This window comes from Filicampus tigris, chromosome 6 (genome assembly GCF_054856515.1).
Source record: "Filicampus tigris isolate MCC_2025a chromosome 6, RoL_Ftig_1.0, whole genome shotgun sequence".
NCBI lineage: Eukaryota > Metazoa > Chordata > Actinopteri > Syngnathiformes > Syngnathidae > Filicampus > Filicampus tigris.
Genome location: NC_141222.1, coordinates 18,872,515 through 18,899,958, shown reverse-complemented (window position 1 = coordinate 18,899,958; position 27,444 = coordinate 18,872,515). Strand labels below are relative to the sequence as shown.

The 27,444-nt window shown below is 40.9% G+C and overlaps 4 protein-coding genes across 11 annotated transcripts in view; 3 read left to right on the top strand and 1 right to left on the bottom strand.

The window, feature by feature from the left end:
• Nucleotides 1-346: 346 nt before the first annotated feature.
• Nucleotides 347-11,993, top strand: sgms2a (sphingomyelin synthase 2a). Its single transcript, XM_086032392.1, has 6 exons — nucleotides 347-547; nucleotides 5,622-6,098; nucleotides 7,482-7,599; nucleotides 8,295-8,448; nucleotides 9,191-9,357; nucleotides 10,455-11,993. The coding sequence occupies exons 2-6, from the start codon at nucleotides 5,677-5,679 to the stop codon at nucleotides 10,635-10,637; spliced, it is 1,044 nt and encodes a 347-aa protein (XP_085888518.1). The 5' UTR covers nucleotides 347-547; nucleotides 5,622-5,676; the 3' UTR covers nucleotides 10,638-11,993.
• A 2,187-nt stretch (nucleotides 11,994-14,180) lies between these two features.
• cyp2u1 (cytochrome P450, family 2, subfamily U, polypeptide 1) lies at nucleotides 14,181-18,912 on the top strand. The gene is made up of 5 exons (XM_086033949.1): nucleotides 14,181-14,667; nucleotides 15,685-16,335; nucleotides 17,523-17,684; nucleotides 18,306-18,473; nucleotides 18,550-18,912. The coding sequence occupies exons 1-5, from the start codon at nucleotides 14,256-14,258 to the stop codon at nucleotides 18,729-18,731; spliced, it is 1,575 nt and encodes a 524-aa protein (XP_085890075.1). The 5' UTR covers nucleotides 14,181-14,255; the 3' UTR covers nucleotides 18,732-18,912.
• A 379-nt stretch (nucleotides 18,913-19,291) lies between these two features.
• hadh (hydroxyacyl-CoA dehydrogenase) lies at nucleotides 19,292-22,691 on the top strand. The gene is made up of 8 exons (XM_086033950.1): nucleotides 19,292-19,439; nucleotides 20,329-20,457; nucleotides 20,531-20,688; nucleotides 21,315-21,441; nucleotides 21,598-21,687; nucleotides 21,777-21,849; nucleotides 22,146-22,262; nucleotides 22,342-22,691. The coding sequence occupies exons 1-8, from the start codon at nucleotides 19,323-19,325 to the stop codon at nucleotides 22,458-22,460; spliced, it is 930 nt and encodes a 309-aa protein (XP_085890076.1). The 5' UTR covers nucleotides 19,292-19,322; the 3' UTR covers nucleotides 22,461-22,691.
• Nucleotides 22,692-24,377: 1,686 nt separating this feature from the next.
• lef1 (lymphoid enhancer-binding factor 1) overlaps nucleotides 24,378-27,444 on the bottom strand; it is a 63,337-nt gene continuing 60,270 nt past the window's right edge. For all 8 annotated transcript variants that reach the window (XM_086032242.1, XM_086032238.1, XM_086032243.1 and 5 more), the window contains one exon: nucleotides 24,378-25,791. Coding sequence is in view for 4 of the 8 variants with exons in the window: in XM_086032238.1 (XP_085888364.1) it covers nucleotides 25,712-25,791 (80 nt within the window). In the remaining 4 variants the exon portion in view is untranslated. The remainder of the gene's footprint in view (nucleotides 25,792-27,444) is intronic.

The following is a 27,444-nucleotide window of genomic DNA, read 5'->3' as shown; positions in this document are numbered from 1 at the left end:
TGTACGCAAAGTGTGTCTGTTTGTTTGTATATTGTCTTGTTGCAGTTAATTTATACTCAATTCAAACATGGAAGCATGACCAATATGCATTAATTTCTAACAGCATAACGTCAACTTAATACTACAACAAACATGAAGTTCAATAGAAAATCTCATCTTTTTTTTTATGTGTAAAAGGGAAGAAGAAAGCCTCAAAATGCATCGGGCCGCACACTAGAGGCCGCCCTCGAGTCGACCAGCATGCACACAAGAAGCCGAATCGCACACCTCTGTTGGTCATACAGAGTCCAACGTCACCGCTTTGGCTTTATGACGCGATTGACATACGAGGGGGACCAAGTGGGATGGACGCGAGCCGAAGGGCGAGCGCAGTCTGGTTGGTGCACGGCAAACGATGGGCGGCGGGGAGGAGCGAGCCCCGGAAGGCGAGGGTCTGTCCCTTGGGGAGCCGGAGCACTCCTCCCTGAGCCGAAAGAGCTAAGCATCATTCGCGCACCCTTGCCGACACTGCGACGACACAAGAAACCCGGAGGCCCGACTAGGACAGGTAGGACTCCTCCGAAAAATGGACACTTGCTGAAACTTATGGATCCATTTTGAGAGGGACCCATTCAACAATGTCTTTGTTGTGTTATAGTTTGCACTGTAGATTAGAATGGCATCTAGATTAGAATGAAATCTGTGCGTCTATGCGCCAAGGTAACTAAAGTATTAAAATAATAATGTCAGTCATAATTTAGTATTATCACATTCCTAAAGGCAGAGTTTTTGTATAGGAACTCGTGTTGTGACTATTGAATCTCAATTGTTCCTATCAGTTTTTAAGTCCTCTAAAATATCAAGAAAATAAAAGAAACAATAGATTACAGTACTGTATTTTATAAAGGGTATTATAAATCTATCTATCTATCTATCTGTCTATCTATCTATCTATCTATCTATCTATCTATCTATCAGTTCCTCCATGGTTAATAGCATTAGGTACTGATTAATGCGAAGGGCTACCAGTTGAATACACACTTCCGATGTAACAAATGTGCTCAGATTACCTTAGATAATTTTACTGTTGTAGTATTAATGGTGGTGATTGCGGTATTAATGCACAGTATCTGAAGACACTCATCATGTTAAGGATTTCTCATATCAATGTAGGAAGCAGATGAATATCAGTATGCAGTAATTGATTTATATAAATCACTGTTAATGTTCACATTTTAAAATAATCACTTCTCCAACATTCCTAGGAAATCACAACATCCCATCACTGGTTAGATACATTTAGAACAGGCCCGTGGGCACCACATTGGTGACCCCATAGTCATGTCTACCTGAGATCCATCTGGTTTGGATCCCCATGCTCGTGTTAATTTTGTCCTGTATTCTATCTTCCTACCATATTCCAAAATAATATATAGGGATAATTATGATAACAATTTACTAATGGAATGAAATTGCAAATTATGAATGACAATGTAAGAAATGTTCCCATGATCATGTAAATCAAAACAATGTAGGCACAGTTTTCATTTCATATGAGTGACTGTGATTTTTTTTTTTTTTTCTGTCTGGCTTTCTCCCAAGTTTCAACATGCATGTTAGGTTCCGTGAACACTCTAAATGGTTGATTGGTGTGAGTTTGAGTAAGAATGCAAAATGAATGCCATATAACCTTACGAGGACATGTGCGAAAGAAAATGGAAATATGGAATTGCCTGGTGGTCAATATACAGTCCACAGACCATAGGTTTCCTACACTTGCATTTATTAATATGAGGCTAGAACATATTTAACCAAAACGTTCAACTTTTATTGTGTCTCCGCTGTTAAGAACGCATAATGGGTTTGCACATACACATGCGTATAGATACATGCGAAATAATGTTGCATTGATCTATTGATCATAGATGAGAGCGGCATCAAAACAGCACTTTAAAATGGAAACATCAAAACCGTTCAAATGCTGCATCGCTCTTTTAATTCGATTGCAAATTCCCAGATGTTGGAGGTCTGCCTGAAAGGGAGAGAGTGTAATTACAAGACAGTGCAAATGACCTGTTGCCCCACCCACGAGCCTCATGTGGAACATGGTGTTTAACAAGACGTCCTATAACGGAGACTCCCAGTCCTGCCTGTTATTACTGACAATGTACGCCTCACTTGTGGCCTTACGAGCCCAGGTCCACCCTGTTTAATAAGATGAAGGACCCAGTATTTTCACGCCACATGTGGCTTTTCCGACTTTTCCATGGCCATGGAGGCCCCATCACGTCCACCCCATATGTGGTACCTCCAGATCTCTGATCTAAGGCACCTTGGTCTACTTAAAACCTCTCCTCTACGGGCCCAGCAACAGGTGTGATCTAAGGCCCCACAGGTGTGTTTACATGTGGTCTTAAACCTCCAACATGTCACCTCCACTTATGTCCTCGTAGGTCTGCCCTGCCTGTGTTCTAAGGCCCCTAGCTTGTCTGCCCCACCAGTGACTTGAGATAACTAGGTCCAGCATACCAAATACGTTTAAGGTCCCAGCTTGTCTCAACATGTAGGTCTGTGGTTTAAGGCCCCATCATGTCCACCAATTCTGGCCAAACTCTTCAGTCTGAGATCTTCCAACGTGTGATCTAGGCCAAGGTCCCTCACATCCAACCGCAAGGCCACCTTAATTTTTTTCCCATTATTGTCACCGTTATCTTTCTACTTTAATAATATTAGGTCTGAGGCACAAATGTGAGGGAAGGTAACTCAAAATATTTATGCATGTTCAGAGCTTGAATATTTACAAAAAGGACACTTTCTGCAGTATTCCATGAAGGCCCTGCCTTGAACAGGACTTATGATTATAACTCCCTTTGATGGAGACAATCCATGCTGCCAGGAGGTAAATGACTGGGGAGCTATCGTAGCATGTTATTACCGAGGCCCCAAAATGGACGCCCTGCCCTGGTTCTTGCGGAGCATAAAACACAGCCTTCATCCGGGCTCTCTGGAAATAGCCTGGGTGAGTGCAGCCGGCCAAGTTATCCATTACGCCGTGTGGACATGTGGAATAGCTGTTTTTTTTTAGTTTTGTTTTTTTTTTGTCATTTTTCCATATCGACTCATTCCCTTTAGAGCACTGGCAGGCACCACCGGCTGTTGGGAAAAAAAAGACTTCTCTTTGCTTCCCATCAGAGCAGGCTAAATCCGAAATCCTTGCTTGAACACTGCTAAACACTGATGCCATGTTTCAAAGAATATTTTTCCCATGGGAAATAATGTGATTCTTCAGTTCCAGGGTAAACTGCAACCATCATAAGAACTTTATCAGCTGTACCGGAAATGTTTCAATGAATATACCAGCATGTTGAAAAAAGCGTATCAACCAACGGAAAGGTTTTCCTTTTTTTTTATCCTGGCCAACAGCATATTGGATGTTTTTTCTCTTTGGTCCCATTTTAAATCCATCTATGTTTTGTTGTACTAGCCTCATCCTAGCTTAACGCTAAGCTTGTTCATCTCTCAGGTCCGGTCTAAGTTTTCAAATTCCGTTTTCGTTTGTTGCTAGTATGGCGTTCAGCTGGCTGTTAGCCGGCTAAGAGCTACGCAACTACTTTGGAGCGTCTGCTCGATTGTAGCATCAACACGGCTTTCACACATGTGCACTATGTCAGACATAGTGAGACAGGCGAAATTGGAAATCGACTATCACTGCTGTATCACCCGATATATCAATAATTCCCACCAATTAACATAATTCTACATTCAAATGAAAAACATTCAAATATTGGTCAATTTTGAGTGTTTTTAAAAATGATTTCTAAAGTCACAACGGTCTAACAACAAATATAGACGTTACATCATCCCATGTCCAGCACGCTAATGATCTTGTGTTGTTTGTATGCGGTCGCTATTAATCAGTTTTGTGACTCGTCTGTCAAACATTGTTATTTGCAGCCATCCATCAGCTGCACCTTGCATCTTACATCTGTGATTCTCAGACTGAACGTGCCCCCCCGCCCACCACCGCCAACAATTGATCCTGAGCAACTTGATACCATCTACTTCTATCCAATTCTTTGCTTGGGTGCCAAATTTGTCCACAAGTAAACATCCCATTGTCTATGCATCCTAAGTGGCTCTCGGTTAGAATCAGTATCCCCAGAGCCATTAGCAGTTAAAGGCGCCCTTTAAAACCTTTTAGATGTGAAATAATGAAAATGTTGAAAGTGGATATTGTTTTACGGTTGATGTAGGACTTCCGCCGGCCATTAAGTGGAGCACACTGAAAAACATCGGAATTGTAGCTCATCACCCCCTTTGTCTTCTGGGTGCCATTTTACACGATTCACCTCTTGTTCCATGCACTCACACTGTTTAGTACTGTGCAACATGTGGCAACATAATATTCAACGTATACAAAACCGATATGCATGGGAATGTCTGATATGATATGACTGGCAATTGGACAGTGAGACAGTGCAGGAAGGCATGCAGGACCTAGAAGGGGAACTGGAAGCAAAATGTCAGAACCTTCTGTTACCGTATATTTTCAATGTGGATATGTTATTTATCAGCTGTGGTTTACTTAAATCTACAAACTCTTGATAATAAAAAGATATGTTTAAAACATCACATCTATGGGAGCCACCATTTTTAGGTCTATTCACTCTGACGAGTGTTTCTCGAATCCTTGATAATGAGACATAATATTCACCAGTTCTTGACCGCTTCATTCACTAAGAAGTTTGTAAATATTCAGCAAAGACAAGCCGCATATTCGATTTCATTATCTGTACAAAAGCTACGTACTAAACCATGATCGATCATCATCTACATGCATTTACCAAGCTGTGAGACAATCTGGATTTCTTTTTTTGTGGATCTCTTTCACATCAAGAAGTTGATTGACAACGTTTTTACTCTTCAGTACACTTCCTCTGATGACCACTATATGTTTTCTGTCCCAGCTATGGTGTACAATAGGACCCGGCCGATATGGATTTTTTTAGGGCCGATTTTGATATTTGGCAGAACAAAATTCCAATAATGGATTAATCAGCCAGTTAATTCAAAAATATATTCTGTAATGTAAAGTAAAATAACGTTTTTGGTCCTCAACGTTTACCGCAATAAAGATGTGAATTACAGGCAGAACATTTGACTGTTTTACAATCTTTAGTATTAGTTTTTACAATAGAGAGAAACTTTGGCAAATATCTGCCAATGTTTTGATGATTTTATGGGGGGAAAATCATTATTGTTTGAACATCATTATCGTTGTTTAATGTGTTAATGTGCAAAAAGAAAACAAAAGTAGGCAAAAAAAAACAAACAGCTGATTTAAAAAATATATATATATAGTCAGATTAAGTCCGCGGCCAATTAATCGCTCGGGCCCTGGTGTGCACAGGATCCAATGATTTAATCCATCGCTCTACAATCTCTCAGCCGATGGTCAAATGACTGAAAATAAGGAAGAACGGGGAATTTAGAGAAATGCAAGCCACAGACAAGTGGAAGAATGAAAGCAGACTGATTAAAAAAATAAATAAAAATCTTGGTCAGAGATGATTTTATATCTCCTGAAAAAACTACTGTAATTGATTCAACTGAATAAAGACTGCATTGAATTATGATTGCAGTGCCACCACCTCCATCCAGAGGGGTCCCACCTGTGAATGGACAGAGCAGGAAGCCATGTCGTCGTCCCAGGCGGATAGCATGAACCCAAAAATGGAAGGCGGTGCCGGGTACAGCAGTGACAAAAAACCCTGCCCTGTGCACTCGCCAGGCTCGGGCGACACCAAGCGAAGCTTCCGCAAGAGCAGGCACAATGACTACGTCAAGATCTCCATGAAGGAGCTCGAGGTCAACCGCCTGCCTCCGGAGTGGTGGAAAACGATACTTCTCTTCTTCTACGCCAGCTTCAGCCTAGTGCTGACCACGGTGGTCATCACATTGGTGCACGAGAGGGTTCCGCCAAAAGAGACCACCCCGCCGCTGCCCGACACTTTCTTGGACAACATTGACACAGTCAAGTGGGCCTTTAGTGTTACAGAGGTTAATGGCATTGTGCTGGTTACCATTTGGTTCCTGCAGCTCTTCTTCTTCAACCACAAGTAAGACGTCTACGCATACCGAGATCTGTTTCAAATATTTTGGTTTCACATTTTAGCGACGTTTTGCTTGAGGTTTTTGTAGTACTGCAACCAACGATTATTCTAATAATCGATTCATTGTTACACCTCTAGATACTTATAAATATAAATGCTCTCTGGTATTCCCAAAAAGACCACCTCTAATCTACAATGATTTATGAACTCCAGCACATTACTCAGGTTTTAAAATCTCTGCTTTGACTCCCCGTATATTTCAGGATCGATTTTACGTTCTTTTTTTTTTTTTTTTACTAGTTTTTAAATGCTTTAACTCATTCACTGACAGACATTTTCAGACCCTCTTTTACCCCAAGGTTGGTAAAACAAATATATATATATAAATAAATTCCTGTGATTGAATGGCTGAACTATCCATCCATTATCTGTACCGCTTCTCCTCACAAGGGTCGCGGGGCGTGCTGGAGCCTATCCCAGCTGTCTTTGGGCAGTAGGCGGGGGACACCCTGAACTGGTTGCCAGCCAATCGCAGGGCACACAGAGACAAACATCCGCACTCACAAGCACACCTAGGGGCAATTTAGACAGTCCAATCAACTTACCATGCATGTTTTTGGAATGTGGGAGGAAACCGGAGTGCCCGGAGAAAACCCACGCAGGCACGGGGAGAACATGCAAACTCCACACAGGGAGGCCGGAGCCGGGATCGAACCCGCGACCTCTGAATTGTGAGGCGGACGTGCTAACCAGTCGACCACCGTGCCGCCCTGGCTGAACTATGAAAAGACAAATAAATATGTCCTTGGCAGTGAATGAGTTAACGGTCTTGGGCCATCATATATATACCCTTATCGTATTAACTCTTGCGGGTCCTGAGGTCCTGTAAAACTGGCCTTTTGATTATTCTAAGAGTTAGAACAAACATGTACAGAGTAGCTGCATTTAGCTGTTATGATGAGTGCCTTTGGAACAGCCTGTCAAGAGAGCGTCAGCATAGCAGACACTGTTAATCTTTTGAAAAGTAAGCTCAAAACTCAGCTGATTGGATTAGTTTTTACCGATGTTTTATTATTTATACTCTCAAAACAGTTCAATCAGAAATAACCCAAATTGGGTCAAAAAGGGACAAGCTCAACTTTTTGGGTCAACCAAAATATAGGGGCAAATGAATAACCCACAAGATAACCCTAGTTTTTGGTGTTGTTTTGTACAAACATTTTATAATTATTATTATTTTTTTAACTTAGCAACCCTTTTTGTTATGTGGGTTATTCAATTGAGCCAACTTTGTGGATTAAATACAAAGAAGCGATTTAAAAGTAAAATATCCACAAGATGTTCCCTTCAAATTCAAATAGTCACTTAGTAATAATGTCTATGTTGCAGGTCCATAGTATGCCGACGCTACTTCTTCCTCATAGGCACCTCGTACTTGTACCGCTGCATCACCATGTACATCACCATCCTGCCTGTGCCTGGTATGCACATCACTTGCGCACCCAAGGTGAGCATGACACAAATCCTGGAGCTTCATGCGTGAATAGTGTACTAATAGCCGTCTTAGTACTGTATTACAATTCCGCATTTTCCATGGCAAAATTCCCAAATTTGTGCAGCCCTTTTAGCATTTACCTTGTCCTTCGACATTTCTCAACCGATTCAAGCATTCCAACTTCAAAACCGATTCAAGCATTCCAACTTCAAACTTGTCTGCCCATCAGACATTTGCTATGTTAGCATACCAACTGGTAGCATGTTAGCATCTGAACACTTCTCAGTAGAAAGAGTGCCAAAGCACATGGCAAAATATAAAACCTTTATCAATCCACTTTAGCACTTTCTCTACTCAGTTTGCACTTACTACCGTTTATTAGCACACCAACTGCTAGCATGTTGTCTTTTTATCAGTTCTTATTACAAAGTAAAAATAGTACCGGAATACATGTAAAACCCTCATCAGTCTGTCTTGACGCTTTTTGTACTTTCATTGCAGTTCACTCACTGTTAGCCACCTGACAACATCTTAGCCTTTTATCAGTTTTAATTAGAAATGGTACTGGATTACAGGGCAAGATTTAAAACCCCAATCAACCCGCCTGTGAACCTGTTGTATTTGTGTTGCTATCTCTCCATTGTTAGCATACAAACTGCAAGCATTTCATCAACATCTTCATCCTGAATCGTTTTGCTTCTTGTCAGCTGCACGGAGACTCATATGCCAAGTTCCAGCGAATTCTGAAGTTTATTTCCGGCGCCGGCCTGTCCCTTTCCAGTTCCCAAGTTATGTGTGGAGACTTCTTGTTCAGTGGACACACCGTGATGCTCACCCTCACTTACCTGTTTATAAAGCACTGTGAGTCATTTTTATAATAGTTTTCTATATTCATATATAAAGTATGTGTGTTGCATGTTGTTTGTGTGTAGCAGTGGCAAGCAGCTGCTGTAAGGTTACAACTAATTCCTATAGAAGCTCACCTTTTGCAGCCTAACCCAACCAAGCCAACCCAACTCCAGCTCCTGATGTCACTAACTAGTCCATGCCTCTTAAATGCACACACAAATACTAAGTACATACATTTATTATGAAAACAGTTTATTTCTCAACATTCTATTTTATTAGGTTTTTACACATTAGGTTTTTACACAATAATGTGTACTGCTATTTGTTTTTATTAAAAACATGTAACAAAAAAAAACAATTTTGGTGGGCTGGAATGGATTACTGGCATTGTCATTAAATTTCAATGGGCAACATTTATTTGATATTTATCATATCGTCGCTGTCCTGCAACATTTATTTGATATTTATCATATCGTCGCTGTCCTGTGAAAAACACCTATGTCCAATTTTGGAATTTAAAAAGAAAAAAATGGACGCTATTGCGATGTTTGTAACGCGGAAACACCATTCACATCCACATAAGAAAAATGAAAGAATTGAACAAGTGTTTTTCACAGGACAGCGTTGATACATTAGTTCATCACAGAATGAATTCAACTCGAAAGTCAAGGTGCCACTATCAACTTACAATTGTGAAAATGATTCATTTTGGTTAGTGTCACTCATTTGCTGCGCGGTGGGCTTCCCCCCGCAGACTCACCTCGTTCATTCTGGTGGTACCACCTGACGTGCTGGCTGCTGAGTGCCGTGGGTGTCGTGTGCATCTTGGTGGCACACGAGCACTACAGCGTGGATGTGGTGGTAGCCTATTTTGTCACAACAAGACTCTTCTGGTGGTACCATAGCATGGCCAACACACAGGTGGGTAGCACGTGTCCACAGCTACTGAACAGTAAAGTCAGTAAGGCAATTAAAACAGTAAACAGTGTGCACATATCGACATTAGACATGCTACTGTATGTTAATTCTGTAATTGCATTCCATTTATGTTTTGAAAGGCAGGGTTCTACTGCTTTTTGTGTGTTATTGCAATATTTGTTATTGCAACAAAAATACTGTTCTGTTTTAATATATAACTTTATTTTTATGGTTTCATTTTTGCTTGAAAATACTGTTATCTCCTGCAGCAGTCAACTTTTTTTTTTAACGTTCAACATTTTTGTTTCATGCAATATGTTCTAGAAAGACTCTGTTTTTTATTTTTAATGTTCTAAATAAAAAATATATATCATATTTAGTAAGCTTAAACATTTTAATAGTGTGGTACCTTGTAACATTTAATGTCTTGGATTGATTTTTTTAGATGTAAAATTTTCATTATTTTGCAGCATTTTTATTAAAAAATAATGTAGTATCTCATAACATTCAAAAACGTATATAAGAGATTGTGTAAGACCTTTTTATATTATTAAACTTAGATATTGTATTTTGAAAATACTTTAAAAATAAATGCAATACTGTGATACATTTTAACATATTTCCTTATTTATTTCATTAACTACTGTGACATCCTGTGATATTTTTTATTTTTCAAAATAAAACTAGTGATAATTTCAATTCAATTTTTATTTACTTTTTTCAATTAAAAGTGTTATGTCTTAACATTCCTTTTTTGATTTTCGTTTTGCAAAATAGTGAGGATATCTTAAAGCCTTTACATTTTTAAATACAAATCGCTTTGATGTATCAACTTTTTGTATTTAAATATTTTAATTAAAAACTAGTTTGATATCTTCCAACAGTTTTACAATTAAAAAAATAGTGATGTATCTTGTTACATTGAGAATTTTTTGATTTGTAAGTCTCGTGTCTAAGTAATGTGTGAGCTTCTAAACATTCAGCTTGTAATCCTTTATATGCTTTTTCAAATGTATCATCAAATGTGTTGATTTCTTTTCTTGTCATTTATTTGTTTCTGACGTTGGCATCCCCCATCCTGTTGTCCCCCCTGCGCGCAGTGTCAGTGCTCCCCCAACAACTACCTCACCAACACCTGGTGGAACCCTATGTTCAACTTCATGGAGCGGAACGTGAACACGCCTGTGCCGTGCGTGTACGGCTGGCCCGTCAGTTGGGTGCCCGCCTGCCTGAAGAACCCCTGTAAAAAGTACTCCATGGTACAGAGCACACGTGATGAGTGACAGACTCGGGGAGGGTTGGGGGAGTGTTCAACAAACAAATGTGCCTAGAAGGTTAATTACGCTTTGTCTGTCTGTCTGTGTTATTACTGTTGTAATTTAAATAGTTGCATAGTTGACGGTATCTCTATGTGTTAGTGTGTGTGTGTGTGTGTGTGTGTGTGTAAGCATTCTTGTGCCAGCTTCTAGAGCAGAGGTGGGCAACCTACGAGAGCATTTTATCCCCCCACCGCCAAAACCATTTATCCCACAAATAATATCTAATAATACATATTTGTTTGATGGGTGCATGATATTTTCCATAAACGCCAGATAAGAAAAAGGTTCCCCACCCCTGTTCTAGGAAATTTTCTAAGCATTTATAGTGACTTCACTTCCGATAGCAAACTTCCCAACATTTTTTTTTTTTAATGGTTCAATGAACAGACGTCACTATCAATGTCACAAGGTGCCTTAGTGCAGTGTTTCCCAACCTTTATGGCGCCAAGACAAACATTTTACATCCTCCCCCCAAAAAATCTCATGCCTCATCACAAGCAGTCAGCCAACCACCAGGGGGCGAACTCAACTGATGAGAAAGCAAGTCATGCTGAAATTAGCAAAACAAAATAAACCTAGCTATTTTTTTTCATCAGTAGAATCAGCAGCTAATCCGTTGTCTTGACTACTAAGACAACGGACTTACTAAGGCCGTTTATAAATTTTAAATTCTTATGTAAAAGTGTATTTCTTTTGATCAGTGTCATTTATTCTTTCAGTTTCAGAAGTTCTACTGCACTGAAAACGGTTTAATGTTGTTAAAAAGTATTACAATAAAAATACAGAGCATGAGGAAAATTGTGATTAATAATCATGATTACAATATTATAAAATACAGTATTACAACATTGATCAAAATAATCCTGATGATCATTTTGGCCATAATTGTGCACGCCACACCACAATTAAAAATATCCCAAAAAGTATACAGTACTTTAGTATTAAATATAAAGTACAGACTGAAATAATGTCGATGGGTGGTGGTAGTAATTCGCTATTTGTCACTATGCGTTGCTGGCATAGATAGATGAATAAAGATACATTATTTGTAGTCAATAAAGAGTCATTTTCAGGCCAATTAAGTGAAATTGGATCATTTTGCATGGCACCCCTGATGATTTCTCACAACACACTTATGTATCGTGGTACAGTGGTTGGGAATCGCTGCTTTAGTGGGTTCAACTTCAGTCTGTGTGTATTTACCAAAACTGCCTTTATTATTATTATTATTATTAATTAATTAAACTTGACTTTAGCACCTCTCAATTGGTGTGAATCATCGATGTGGTCGTTGCATTGTATTAAACTCAATTGAGAACACTTAAGTGTCTTATTTGCACTCATGGATTATCAAAAAAGTCAAAAGGGCCAGGCATGACATTGGTCTCTAAAATGTTTTGCGATATACGCACAGTATGGTTACTCTGACATCTGACCATCAAAAGTTTAGAGAAAGTCAAATCAAGTTTACTTGTAATGGTTGTATTGCATTTTAGGCCCACCCTGAAATTTCACCCGAAAGCCGATTAGCCCTCAAATTTTGTAAGAGGTGTGTGCACAAAATGTTAAATTGTGGCCGCAAATTAGGTTGAAGTACTTATGCTCATTTGTGGCCACGAAGTGCAGTATAATATGTGCACAAAAATACAAATTACAGTGGAACCATGATTTAACGGATTTAAGGCAAGGGGACCTCCGTTTGAGCAGATTGTTATTGAGTATTCTTTTTTTTTTTTGTGGCCTAAAAACATCCAATACAGCAAAAAAATGTTTTCTACTTTTTTTCATAGCCTGAAATGTCCAGTATAGTATAAAATGACTGTAAATATTTTAAAATGCTTGTAAATACTTATATAATAGGTTTGCATGTAAAAAATATATTAGTATTAAAATGCCCACCTCAAAAGACTCTGTAGTGATTTAAGAGCGTTTTTGTGATTAGGTTTACGACAAATTTCCCCGCCCCTTCTTGGGGCGTGGCTTATGTTATGTTTTCGGTCTCTGCTCGCCACGTCACGGGAGGAGGCCAAGCATGGTAATATTGCTCGCTTTGTCAGTTCTGTTGTCTAAAACGGCGACCAAAATGCAAATGCACATTACTCCTATTGTCCACTTCAACCTGTGAAAGTATAAAATTGTTCTGCACAATAGTTTGGATTTATTGACATAAAAGGTGATCTCATCGTGATCACCTCCACAAAATCAAAAATACCGTGGCGATTGCTCCTCCACCTTCACAAGCTGAAGAGGACAAGAGCATGAATGCACACACGAACCCCGACTGGTTATATTTCGGACTTTTAGCGATGATAAACTCGTGTCAACTCTCAGGAGAGAGACGGCGGCTTGCAACAGGCAGATTGGAGCTTTACGCCCCCCTCCTCCCTCCCCGACTAAAGGTAGGATAATGGGACGGCTAATAGCAACAACTAGCTTCAGGTCGTTAAAACAAAAGGTGTTAGCGCAAACAACATTAGCTCCATACTCTGCGTCCAGCCTGCGTCGAGTCGCGGGGTTGCCTCCCAAGCAGTCGCTTGCGTTGTCAGACAGAGAGCCGCCAGAGTGTGAGTTAAACCCTCACCGAACAAGCGTCAATGTCAATGTTCAGTGAACAAAAAGTTCCAGCGAGGCTGACTCCACAACCGAGTGGCAGCATTGGAACGTACCTTTTCGGCTGTTTAGGCGTGTTGTCAGTCGAGAAAAGGGGGCCATTCCTCATCCAAATAAATGTGCACGTCTACTCATTTCCACTTCAGTCTCTCTACATATCCTGACTGGTGTTAAATGCCTCGCTCGTCCTGACCGTGATCAGCAAAGAAGCAGTGTTTTTTTCTTTTCTTTTTTTTCAAGCAAAGAGCAAAGAAGCAATGTGCACTGGTCCCAGCCTATGTAAATATCCTGACTGGTGTTAAATGCATGTCTGCCTCACAGTTCTGACGTTAAATTCCTCCACTCTTGGATTAATGGAAGTATGTACGGCACATGCTACTGGTGCTGGGCAGAATGATCATCACTTTTCAGGAAACAAAAAAAAGTGTGAGCCATTAACATTGCATTGTCAAACTAAGCAAGCATTTTTCAGCACTTCAGATTGGTCAGTGATGATGCATACGACAAATGGGCCATATGAGTTTCAATTTCAATTCCTTCCAGTGTCAGTCACATGACCAAAGGACCATCATTTTATTGGCCAGACATTGGTTGAACTGAGAATGGATAGATTGCTTCGCCCTGGAGGTATTTTTGTGCCATTTTATATTTTGAAGTAGAATTTTGACTTTGAAGTTTTTTGCACTAAAATTTTTAAGGTTTTGGATTTTTTTGTAATTCCAAATGTGAAACATTTTGATGTTAAAAAAGTGAAAGTGAAAAATTAAAATCAGAACCAAAAATACACCTTCAATCCTGCAAGCCATTCCCGGGATACATGTGGATTCCTAACCTATCAGAGAAGTCTATTTTTCTGTCCACCAATAGGAGAGAAGCTCCTTGTGACAACCCCGGAAGGATGGTTCATGTCTGTTTACGTATAGAAAGACAAACATGGCTTCGTTGAGCATACTTATACCATAACTATTTTACATGATGCTCCCGCTTTGGAGCAACTTGCTGCTGTCTGAAGTAAACATTGCAACTCTGCTCTTCTTCGTTGTGTATTTGTTCCTTTACTACCATATGAAACGTCGCCGTCGCCTGGCTAACATACCTCCGGGTCCCAAGCCCCTGCCGATAGTGGGCAATTTTGGCGTTTTTCTCATCCCTTCGTTCATCCGGAGGAGGATCGGGAAGGCGTCGAAGCAGAGCTCGACACCCGTGGAGGCGCTGACGGAGCAAGCGGCGGTGTACGGCGACGTGTTCAGCCTGTTCGTGGGCACGCAGCTAATCGTGGTGCTGAACGGCTATGACGTCATCAGGGATGCTTTTCTAAACCATCCCGAAGTGTTCTCAGACAGGCCGAACATCCCTGCGGTCACCCTCATGACCAAACGCAAAGGTGCGTTTTTATGGACTTCGTCCATTAATATGTATTCAAGGACTTTTAATTTATGAACTGTCCTCAATGTAAATTTTAGTTATTTAGTGATATTTCGTTTTTTTTAATGACATCACATTCAATTAATTACATTTTTGCCATTTTGTTTCGATAACTGTTGACGATTAATGTCATTTTTTAAATGGAATTAATATTCAAGGGCTTGTTCAAATATTGAATGATATATGTTTTAATGTATTTTATCACATTTTGTAATTATGGAATTATTTGTGACAGTTTATTTAATGTAAATATTTACTTATTTTATGATATTTTTCGATATGTTTATCAAATGTCCTTTTAGTTATTTACACCTTAGTAACTTTCTAAGTTTAACAATACATTTAATTGTTTCAATTTGTTTTGTTTAATTACATACAGAGGTAAATAATCATCAACAAATGAATTATCAAATGAAATTATAATTACATGTATTTTTGGTAATCGATTAAATGTTAAGAGAATTTGTTTAATTTATAATTGTCCTTAGAATTTAAGCCTCCCACTACAGGTTTTTGCAGTCCTCTGTGAAGTCAGACTTTTTCCCTTTGTGAATTGTTTTTAAAACACCTGCAAACATCTGTTTTTACTTTGGAAAACGATTTTTAGCACTTTTGCCTATTTCCTTCTTGATTCGGAACAAAGCAGTGACCGAATCTTAATTTACGTGAATTTTCTGAACTGTCTTGTTTTTGAATGTAGGATTGAAATTGAAACTCGGATTCTTTGATTAATTGACAAAATATTCAACAGTTTATTCAATTATTACAATAATAGTTATTTGTAGCCCCAATTCCACCGTTATTGGCACTTTTAGTCGTTTATTGACCCATTTAATTACATGAAATCCTTAAATTGTATTTTTAGTTATTTAATGAGCGTCTATAGTAATGAAGATGAATATAATGTAATAAACTGGGAAGCAACTTGCATCAGTCCAAAATGATCTCTGTGTTGACAACCATGTTTTTCCCCAAGGTATTGTCTTTGCACCTTATGGGCCGGTGTGGCGAAAGCACCGCAAGTTCTGCCACGCCTCTCTTCGAACCTTTGGTTTGGGGAAGCTCAGCCTGGAACCGTGCATCCTCCAAGGCCTAGCGACGGTCAAAAGCGAGCTTTTGCGACTAAGTCAAGAAGTTGGCAAAGGCGGCATGGACTTGACGCCGCTGGTCAGCAACGCCGTCTCCAACGTCATCTGCTCTTTGGCCCTCGGCGAGCGCTTCCCCCAAGACGACCGCCAGTTCGGGGCCCTACTGGGCCTGATGGTGCGAGGACTGGAGTTGTGCGTCAACAGCCCCGCTGTCCTCATCAACGTCTTCCCACCGCTCTACCACTTGCCCTTCGGCGCCTTTGGGGAGCTCCGGCGGGTGGAGCGCGACATCACCGCCTTCCTGAAGAGGATCATCGCCAAGCACCGCGACACGCTAGACCCTGGGAACCCCAAAGATTTAGTGGACATGTACCTGGCAGAGATGGTGAACCAGCAAGCTGCGGGCGTGGAGGACAGCAGTTTCAACGAGGACTACCTCTTCTACATCATTGGGGATCTCTTCATCGCCGGCACTGACACCACCACCAACTCTCTTCTGTGGATCTTGCTCTACATGGTCGTGCATCCTCACATCCAAGGTAAAAAAAATGAATTTAAAAAACTCAATAACCAGGAGGTTTCCATGGGAAAACAGTGTTCCCCTGATATTTGCAAATAGTGAAAGTTAGCTTGTACTTGGGGCGTCAATTACATACTGTAATAGTAATGGCTTTATATATCTCAGAACGCCATTCCACATTGAAATGAATGAGACTGCCATTAATCCGTTCTAGTGTGTTTTTAGTAAGAAAAATAGCACTCTCGAGCAGGGATGTGTGACTTAAATGCTGGAGGGACCCACAAATTTTCATCAGTGCTACTGGGGGGAGGGGGTGGGGGGCACATAGGACCAAACACTTCTTAACCAGATGTTTGACAAAAATGCCATTTTAAAAATGGACAAAATACATGCTCTTAATATATTTCACTTTTGATAATACCTTTTTTAATGCATGTATAAAAGAGCTACTCTCCCACCGCAACAACCAAGGACTTGAAGCAACCACCAAAATAAACAGATATTGTATTTTTTTTCTCCAGTGCAAAGGGCTCACTCGCATAAAAAATACTAGTCAAGGATGGCACAAAATAGCCGAACAACAAACCAGTATTAAGTGCAAGGACTCATTTGTACAAGTTTTCACAAAAGTAAACTCACACGAATTTTAACATTACTGTAATACTATGTTTGTCCTGCAAATCATTCCAAATCTGCCAAAAATGATTAGGCCAACTCGCATTGTAGTACAGTATAGGGCAGTATAAGAACCAGTGTAAGCACAACTAAGACATGTCTGCCATTTAGTGGGGATTGGTGATATTACATCTTAAAACTACAGTTGAACCCTGCATGTTTCCCGATCAACTTCACAGTTTGTTTGTTTTTTCAATAGTTTTTCATATTATGGATCCCCCCTGCCCTCAACTCCACCACTTTTCCTCTAAAATGTGTATTGAATGTTTATCTGCAGTTATTTTTTTGAAGAATTACAAAATCAGATTTTTTTTTTATTAATCAAGGGGCCACACAGTACCACCTGTTGTCTGTCCCTGCTCTAGAGAGTTGTTTAAAAACAAAACAAAAGAAGAAACAAGAAGGACATAAATGAAATAAATATTTTGGTATCAGTCCCAGATGACCCATAACCCTGATGAAGGTAAGAAGTTTTGAAGATGGATGGAAGAATTAAGATGATAAGATTTTTGCTTTTTACCGTGGATTCAGATAAGGTCCAGGCAGAAGTGGACGAGGTGGTGGGACGATGCCGTGTGCCGTCGCTGACTGACCGGGGACGTTTGCCCTTCACTGAGGCCGCCATCATGGAGGTCCAGAGGCTGACCGCCGTGGTTCCACTGGGCATTCCACACATGGCGTCCAAGACCACAGGTGACATCATACGACGACAAATCGTGCCAACTTTTTTTTTTTTTTTTACCTCTGCCAAGAAAGTTACGTTGTGGTTTGTGTTTACAGACTATTTTAACAACATATTTTTGTTCCTGCTGTCAAACTTACTTAATCGCATCAAGATATTTGCCGCATTTCACGCATGTGCAGAATGACCCACCCGTGCATCCTATAATCCCACTCCTAAATGCAGTGAGTATCAGAGTGGATGCGTGCGTGTGTAAATTTAAACATGGAAGAAAAGCAGGTTGGCCCTCTGGATGGGGAATTAAAATTTTTTTAAAAATTAAATTAAATTAAAAAAAAAAATCAGGCAGTGAATTGCACTCATTGTGAGAAGGAGTTCCAGTTCCACCGCAGGAAATTTTACATGCATCGGGACAGACAGTGCACGTAAAATGATGGCCGCGGCTCACAGTTTACCATATGACCACCTGCCCTGTGTTGCCCACATCATACAGAGAAGCATCACTGTGAGTCTCGCTGGCAGTGGATTTGACAGTGCGTTACAGAGAAGTCCTAGCTGGCTCTGAAAGCCGAGTAGTTTTAGTCATTTCAGTTACGCGACTTTATTTTTACTTTTGTGCAACACGTTCGCAGACTTCCGAGGTTTCACGATCCCGCAAGGAACGGTCCTCCTGCCCAACCTGTGGTCAGTCCATCGAGACCGCGCCGTGTGGGACCAGCCCGACAGCTTCAGGCCGGAGCGCTTCCTGGACGATAAAGGCAAGCTGGCGAGAAAAGAGTGCTTCATGCCTTTTGGGATCGGTACGTAACTCATCCTATATGGCAAATCCGCGTGCCAACTGCTGTAATGTTCCATTCTCTCTCAATTGGGTGTCAGGTCGAAGGGTGTGCATGGGCGAGCAGCTGGCCAAGATGGAGCTGTTCCTCATGGTCACCGGCCTACTACAGGCCTTCACCTTTCGGCTGCCGGTGGGAACGCCGCCGCCTCCCATGCACGGACGTTTTGGCCTAACGCTGGCGCCGTGTCCCTTTGCCGTGTGCGTCAGCCCTCGTGGGTGAAGTCGGCCGATTGGATGCCCAGAAAGGCAGCCGATGCAATATTTAGGACATGCAAAGTCACTCGACACTTTATTAGGTACACTTTGTATTGTTTCGGGTCAGTACTATAAAGCTGGGGAGAAATATTATTTTAATTATTTGTTATTTTAATCTGTGTTTTTTTTAAACAATCATTGTTGAACATCTAACAGACAAAGATAATAATGTACATAAAAGTAAAAAAAGAGTCAGCGGTATGTATTTTAAATAAAAACATTAAATAAGAACATAAAGAAAAAAAGCTTAACTACTTTTCTGTGTTTGTAATCTAAAATCATTTATGTGCGGTTTGGTTTCTGCCTCCAAAATTAAGAAAATAGATTTTGAATGACTACATTTAGATTTATGGATATGGAACGCTGCTAGAATAATGGTTACATTTATAATAAATATTTGTTATTTTTTTTCTACGGCTTTGCATGGCCTTGGCTGACCTGAAAGCACCTGTTACGTGACGTCGTGAATGTGTGCCGAAAGTAACGTTAGCGTATTGGCGTCACGTGACCAGCGACCGTCCTTCCTTTTAGCTTCCTGTAGCTACTTGTAGTCGTCATGGCGTTCTTCGGGCACCAGTTGTGCAGAGCTTTCTCCTCGTCTGCCCTCAGGAGTGTAGCCATCAAGCATGTGGTCATCATCGGTGGAGGACAAATGGGTGCGGGAATTGCACAGGTGGGCCCAAAATGAAGCTTTCTAGTGTTAGCCCAGCGGCTAGTTGGCTAACCGAGTGTCACCGAGAAGTCTGTTGCCCTCACGAAGACCAGCACTAGAATCCTGAAGTGCAAATTAAAATATGTACTTTTATCTATGCTACATTGTAATTAGTGTTTGCCTTATTTGACAATTGAAAATGTATGTCGTTCAATGAACTAACTACGCCAAGTTCTAACGGGGTGTTCCACTTAACTACAGTTGCAAATTTGGCCAGCAGGTGTCGCCGCCTGCCTGCCTTGTGCCCGAGTAGGTGACGTTGAACTATTAAAGTCAATTGCCGGAGGTTCTGTAATGCTTCAGGTTTTATTTGCGTTGTCCAAATTCACCCTCAATGTTTTCCAGGTTGAATACGGTGGGATTAAAAATCTATTCTAATCTATTTTACAATCAAACTGGCACATTCATAAATGAACTCTAAAGGAATTATTCAAAATGGTTATAATATGAAAATTGACTTTTTAATTTAAAAACATTTATAGTTTTTTTTGTGTGGAGTGCCTACCCGTCAAGTGTGCCATTTATGGAGGTAGTTGGTTATTTTATTCAACTCAACTTTATTATTATCGAGCACTTTGAAACAACTACTGCTCTATGCAAAGTTCTGTACATTGAGCAAAATTTGGCCTGACAGTGACAACAAAGACAGTTAAAACAATAGCATAAAACATTAAAACACAAAAACAACATCTCATGCTGGATCAAAATTGAGAAAGAGAGTGCATAATATGCCTTATGAAATATTAAAATAAGAAAAGCACTACTTTAGTAAAATGTAAAAAATAATCGAACACAGCGTCACCGGTGCGATTCTTTGCCAGCTAACTCCCGACTTGAATGTTTGTGCTAGGTTGCTGCGTCGACCGGCCACCAGGTGACGCTGGTGGACATGTCAGACGCCATCTTGACGAAGGCGGTCAAGGGCATGGAGGCGAGCTTGAAGAGGGTGGTCAAGAAAAAGTTCGCCGACAAACCTGAGGTTTAGTGGCCGACCATTGCGAGCGTGGGGACGTGCAAGTAGTTGACCCGAGGTGTTCATATTTTCTTTCCAGGCGGGTGAGGCGTTCATTGACAAAGTTCTGCGCAACGTGTCCACCGCCACAAATGCCGCCGCTGCCGTCCAGAGCACGGACCTCGTGCTGGAGGCCATTGTGGAAAACCTGAAAGTCAAACAGGATCTTTTCAGCGGGCTGGATAAAGTGGCACCGGCGTAAGCGTCGCAACTTCAACGGCTGCCTGTCCGCTTTTCCTTCTAAAGATCGAATGCGCCACCATGTTACATGTGGACGTTAAGGAGTGGAGTGTGTTACTGTGTGTCTAGGGAATCCATTTAATATTTAAATAACTTTTGGAATTGGACTAGTGAAATAAATGGAGCTTATTCGTTTTTGTTTTTTTAATGCACTTGTACTGTGCTGTTCCATTTTAAGTCTTGTAGGTGTCGGAAGCTCCGCTGTCAAAACAAATTAAGAAGGATGCAGTTCCTCGTTGATGTTTTCTTTCTTTTTTCATTCTTTCTCCTGTCTTTCTTTTGCTCTCTCACCCTTTCTTTTGTGCTTTCATTCCCTTTCTCGCTCTTCCTCTCGTTCTTTCTCTGTCATTTTCATCTTTCTCTGTCATTCTTTCCTTCTTCCTTTGTCATTTTTTCTCTTTCCCACTTTCTTTCTTCCCCTCTTTCTCTCATTTTTGTCTTTACTTTGTCACTTTTTATTTTTCCTCCTTTCTTTTTTCTTCCTGTCTCTGTATAACTTTCTCTACCTTTTTCTCTTTCACTTTTTTCCCTTCTTTTTCTCCCTTTTCTTTTTCTTTCTCGCCATCTGTCTGTCATTCTCTCAGACACACCATATTTGCCAGCAACACATCGTCGCTGCCTATCGGCGACATCGCTAGCGCCACCTCCAGACTGGACCGCTTTGGTGGCCTGCACTTCTTCAACCCGGTTCCCATGATGAAACTCGTCGAGGTTAACGCAACACACAACCTTGTGGCTAACAAAATGCTATTCATTCTCCTCACAAAGTGGACGTTTACACTAATATCGTCTAATAATGTATTTTTGTTCCACCAAAATGAAACCTTCAAGATCCACATGGATGATATAATTTGCCCGCCCCCGCAGGTCATCGGAACATCGGCCACGAGCCAGGAGACGTTCGATTCCCTGATGAACTTTAGCAAAGCGCTGGGCAAAACGACTGTGTCCTGCAAGGTACGACGGAAGGACGGGGTGTCGTTTTTTCCTTCAGTGAGGAAAGTAAACCGCAAAGCTAGCCGGCTAACAGACATGCTTCCGTCCAGGACACACCGGGATTCATCGTGAACCGCCTGCTTGTCCCCTACATGCTGGAGGCTGTCCGTCTGCATGAGAGAGGTGTGAAACCAGTTTTTGCATATGTATTGTTCTGTTTATCAAGAGTTACATCAGATTGTTAGGTTAGCAAGAGCAAATTGTGTACACTCATTTACACTCAGTTGAGTCGAGTGGTCAGCCCTAATTGGCCCCTGCCAACGAAAAGAATCGGAATCGTTCACGTTCAAACGATGCTCAATCCGCTTGACTACAGTTGATAGCAGGTCAAAAGTCATCACGCATGAATCTGGATATTAAAGTTGTGCATTAGTCACTACAGTGGACACTAGCATGTCATGGTATACTCGTGATCGCAGGTCACGGGTCCAAAGAAGACATCGACGTGGCCATGAAGCTCGGTGCTGGTTACCCAATGGGACCCTTTGAGCTGCTGGACTATGTGGGTTTAGATACAGCCAAGTTCATCTTAGATGGTGAGTTCAAATGTTATTGGAAGATGACAAATGAATCTGGACTTGTGTTTATCGTTTTTTTTTTTGTTGTTGTGAGCAGGTTGGAGCGCCATGGAGCCCAATAATCCTCTCTTCACCCCTAGCCCTTTGCTCAACAAGCTGGTTACAGATGGAAAGTTAGGCAAAAAGACGGGCGAAGGATTCTACAAGTATAAGTAGCTTCATTTTATTCAGGAATGGCGACAAAAACTGAACACTAATGAAGAATGTTGCTTCTATGATAATGTGACATATGTGCCTTTTTTGCCTAAATGCCTGATGAGAACGGCACTACCAAAATGTGTGAACTGTGGATCATACATAACGGGGAAATAATTTGTCAGTTACCAATTGCTAGATGATTTTTTCAAAAAATGTGTTTGAACAATTAAATACCTCTTCCCTATTTAACACGCTGGTCTTAATATGTGAAATTCTTTGGCTGTTGTCTCTGAATGTCCTGCCATTCCTCAAGTGAACACAGGGCGGTGCTATTGCTTTTGAAATGAGAACGCAAGACTCACTTAATGAAGCTTAAATTTGATTTCAACTTCTCAGACAAAGTATTTACGATTCACTAAATCTGACTCATTTTCAAGAAAGCATCTCAGGCTTGATAATACAGAGCACTCTACACATACGAACATGTATTTGTAAATTCAATTTTCAGCCCCCCATGTTTCGGTCAAGCACTCTAGCTCTGGGAGAGAAAAAGTCAACTCGCTTCACAACAAGTAGCAGTGTGGCAGATAAAACGTCTAAATAGTCAGTGTATCAACTGCTCACATGTGTATCAACCGCTAACTTTTCTGGAAGCGAAGTTCATTTTCACTGACCACACCCAAGCCTGATTGCCTCCAGACCTGTTCAATCAAGACAAAATGAAGTTGGCCAAAATGCATGATCCAAAGAAATTCATAAATGGATGAACAATACAATTTCAGTATCTGTCTGGAAAGGGTTCAAAGCAATTCCTAAAGCTTTAGAACTCCAACTAACAATGTGAGAGCCATCATCCACAAATGGAGAAAACAGAACAGCGCTGACCTTCCTGGGTGTGGCCAATTAACCGAAGAGCACAATCCAGGAGGTCACAAAGAGAACCGGGACAACATCTAAAGAACTGCATTCCTTTACTTAAGGTCAGTGTTCATGACCCAACACAATAAAGAGACTATCGCACAAAAATGGCATCCATGGCAGAGATCCGAGGTGAAAACCGCCAGGCAGCACATTTCTCTGAAGAGTCTCTTACTAGTCTTGAGATTTTCATGTACCCTGCACAGATTCAGGACACCCTGTGCCAGATGGAGGAAAGCAGCCCCCGGACATAACAGAGCCTTCTCTATGTTGAACAGTCAGGACAATGTTCTTTTCTTGGAATGCTTCATGTTTGCATCTGTGAAGATAGAGCTGATGTGCCTTGTCAAAAAGTTCCAGTTTTGTTTCGTCTGTCCGTAGGACCTTCTCCCAGAAGCTCTTTGAAATCTTACCAACTAGTTTATTTTGAGAACTGAACGGAAAGGGACTATTTTCCCGGAATCGTTTGCATTTTAAATCTTAAATTAGTACCACTTGATCAAGTTTCTTCTAACATTTAAAGGGATATTGTGTGTAATGTAGCGCTATCTGGTGGTGAACTAATAGAATGCAACGACCTAAGTTTGAAACCATCCATTTTTAAGCACACGCACTAAGGTGAATCGGAAAGACGACACCTCGCAAGCCAAGGCTAAGCTGCAATACCGGTATCATATCGGAAGTGAAAAGTTGTATCAGGACAACCCTAGTACTGGGATTGGGCCTATAAATCCATGCTCCTGACTTCAAAGTTTGATTTAGTTTTTCTTGAAAGTATTCTTTTTCCCCAGATATGACTTGTCAAACAAGAATTTGATCAAAAATATATTTTGTGAAACGTCTGTCGATAAGTAATTTTAACAGTAACTTTTCTCAGAAAAGTACTTTTTCAAAAAAATCTGACTTTTTCTCTCAAGAATGTATGACTTTTGTTCTTGAAAATATGTGACTGATCTGTCTCCCTGCATTTCCACATGCACACGCACACACACACACACAAACACACGAGTGATCAAATAAGCAAATGGTGCCTTTTTATTGGTTTTTCTTAAAAAAACAACAAAAAACAAAAACGTGGAAACAGTTCAAAGACGACCACTTGGGAAGCAAAAGTGCTCCTCAAGACGACAGTGACCCCAAATCATATCAACACGGGATAGTCATCATCATCATCATCATCATCAAAATCATCATCATTGTGGAGCAATAGTAAAATAGAGAAAATATTACAGAGATGCTTGCATGGTGGGTGACGACAAAACAAAACAAAACAAAAACCAAAGAGCTCACTATTTTGCTACCAGGAAAAAAAGGTCCATTGCAATGAAAGAGACTGCCAAGTGCTGGGGTAAATATATAATATCTGCTTCATTTGTCTGCTTGTCCATCCTTAAAATATAGGCCTCACTCTCGCATGTTGCCTGAAAAAAAACATGGAAAATGACATGGGGGGGAGGAAAGTACACCCGCACACCCACCCACACAGACCGTTAGTTTACAAGATTATTAAAAACAAGAAAAAGAAAGAAAAGGAAAAAAAATGGCTTTCCTGTGTATCCAAAGCGCATATATATATATATATATATATATATATATATATATATATATATATATATATATATATATATATATATCAAAATAAATGTACACCATGAATTTTAAAACAAGGGCTCAAGATAAACAAACGAAAAAAAAGTACATTAAAAAAGGTTGACCTTTTGGCCAACCAACTGGTCCAACTTATTCCAAAATAAAATACAATAACTGTGTGGAGATGAGATGAGACGAGATCCCTCCAAGTTCCTTAGTGCAATCTACAAGAGGTGATTGGTCCGTTTGGTCGGAGGGGGCGGGAACCCCAAAATGGTCGCTGGACTCCAGTGGAAAAGCGGGAATGTTGACCCTTAACCAATTGGGGAACGCTCCGAGGGCCTTGTACGACATTTATGGAAAAATATAGTCAACATATTTATGATTGTGTAGTATCAATATTTGTGCTTACCTATTTTGAAAACTTCTAATTAATTTCTCGCGGTCCAAAGCTTTCTCACTCCTGAATTTGACAAAAGAACTAACAAATAACTTACAATAACTTACTTGGAGTGCGCAAGTGGTGTGTTTTTATTTGTGCGCGATTGTGTGTGTACAGGAAGTGACACACGCACGCACGCACACACACTTTGAGTGAAAGAACATGAGTGATGGTGATTGTCGTGTTCAGTTCAGTGTCTTTCCAACAGGGAGAGTGCGAGGTGTAACTTTTAGGGGGTGTCAGGTGATAAGTGATGGGAAGGTGGGGTAGTTTGGGTGGGGGCGAGGGCGGTTGGTCCTCTGAGGGTCTTCATGGAATCTTAGCAGGCCTCCATCTCGAGCAGAGGCCCCGCAGCGGCTGCCTTCGCTTTGCATGTGGAGAAGTTGTTCCGTTTTCCTCCTGCGACGACAGAAAGACATGAGTGGTGGTCACTTATCGCCATATATTTAGTGCTGTCAAGCGATTAAAATTTTTAAAGTAATTAATCGCAAGATTTTCCATAATTGATCGCGATTCATCGTATTTTTCGACTACAATTTTTTTATGAAGCTTGGATCAGATATTTACTCGCGCAATCCACCAAAGATGTACAACTAATATGCTATTTGAAATTGGATTTGCAAACTGCCGCCGAGCAACTTTTTAAAGTAAAACTATGTAAAAGTCAAAACAAAAAGAATATTCATTATGTTTGACAAGGCACATTTTCAGTAAAATTGCGCCTCAAATCCAACCATCAAACGCAGAGGCCAAAGGTACACCACTGCTACTAATTACAAACAAAACAAAAAAATCATAGACATCACTTCTCAAGTTAGCATCTTCCTGTTAGCCGCATTCTAAACATCTTCACCACATGCTGCATGAAAGCAACCACGGGCACCGCCCGCCCCATCCCGACATCTCAGCACAACCCCCCGCCCCCGACCCCCCCAACTCCCACCCTTGCAGACGCCGCAGACATGAAACGATCTGGCCTTCCTGCTTCGGGAAAGCAGCGTGTTTATGAGTGTGTGTGTGTGTGTGTGTGTGTGCGCTGTCGGCAACGGGCCAACACTTCACAAGGTCCGGCCGACACAAACACCAGGATTCAGGAGCAACTTGACCCCTCCTCTCCACCTCCTCCCGCCTGCATTAGCACTCAGGAATGCTGGCTAGCCTTTTTTTTTTTTTTTTCTTTTCACAGGAAATGAAGCACTCTTCTGTTCACACACACACACACACACGCACGGTGATCCCTGTCCCGGGACACAAGCTCTCCGCTGGCCGTTTGAAGTACGTGAGGTTAAGATAACTGGCGCGGCCTCGCATCTCAATCGGCGCTTTCAACCTCCCGCGCGCCCAATCAAAGGTGGCCGCGGCTGGGAAAGGCCCGCCTCTGAGCGTCCATTTAAACCCCCCACCCCCCTCCCCTCTTTTTACTGGGCTGTTTTTTCTTGTGCCATTACGAAAGAAAACACGGGAGACAAATTGGTCTTTTAAAAGACACAGGGAGAGAGGCCAAAAAACAACATGGCAGAGGGAAAGTACACTAGAAGTATTGGGACGAAATTTAGAAATTCAGCAATTCTGTGAAAAAAAGAAAAACATCAAACATACTTTTTCTGTTTCCGCACTGATTTATTCCCTCGGGTCTTTCAGAGCGAATTTTCCGAAGCAGGATATTGTCGCATCCCAAATGCGTGTTTACGCGGCCGCTGCGACGTCCACGTTCAGATGATTCGATGTGCGATGACAGTAGGTCTTAAATGTCACACTCTATGTTCATACTCTGATAAATATTCAGCTTTTTTTACTGAACAAAAAGTCGTAGTTTTATGTTGGACAAATATAAAAAGCTTTGTATTTTGGGGAGGAAAACAACAAGAAAAGCATAAAAGTGTTTTATGTTTTTGGAAAAAAAACACTGCCGTTGCACTTCACCCATTCAGATAATTAGATGCGTAGCAAAATTAGCAGGTGTGAATACTAACAACGTTTTTCACATTTGACAAACAAATGCCTAAATTATAAAAATTTGATTTATGTTGTGAACTTGGAAAAAAGTCATGT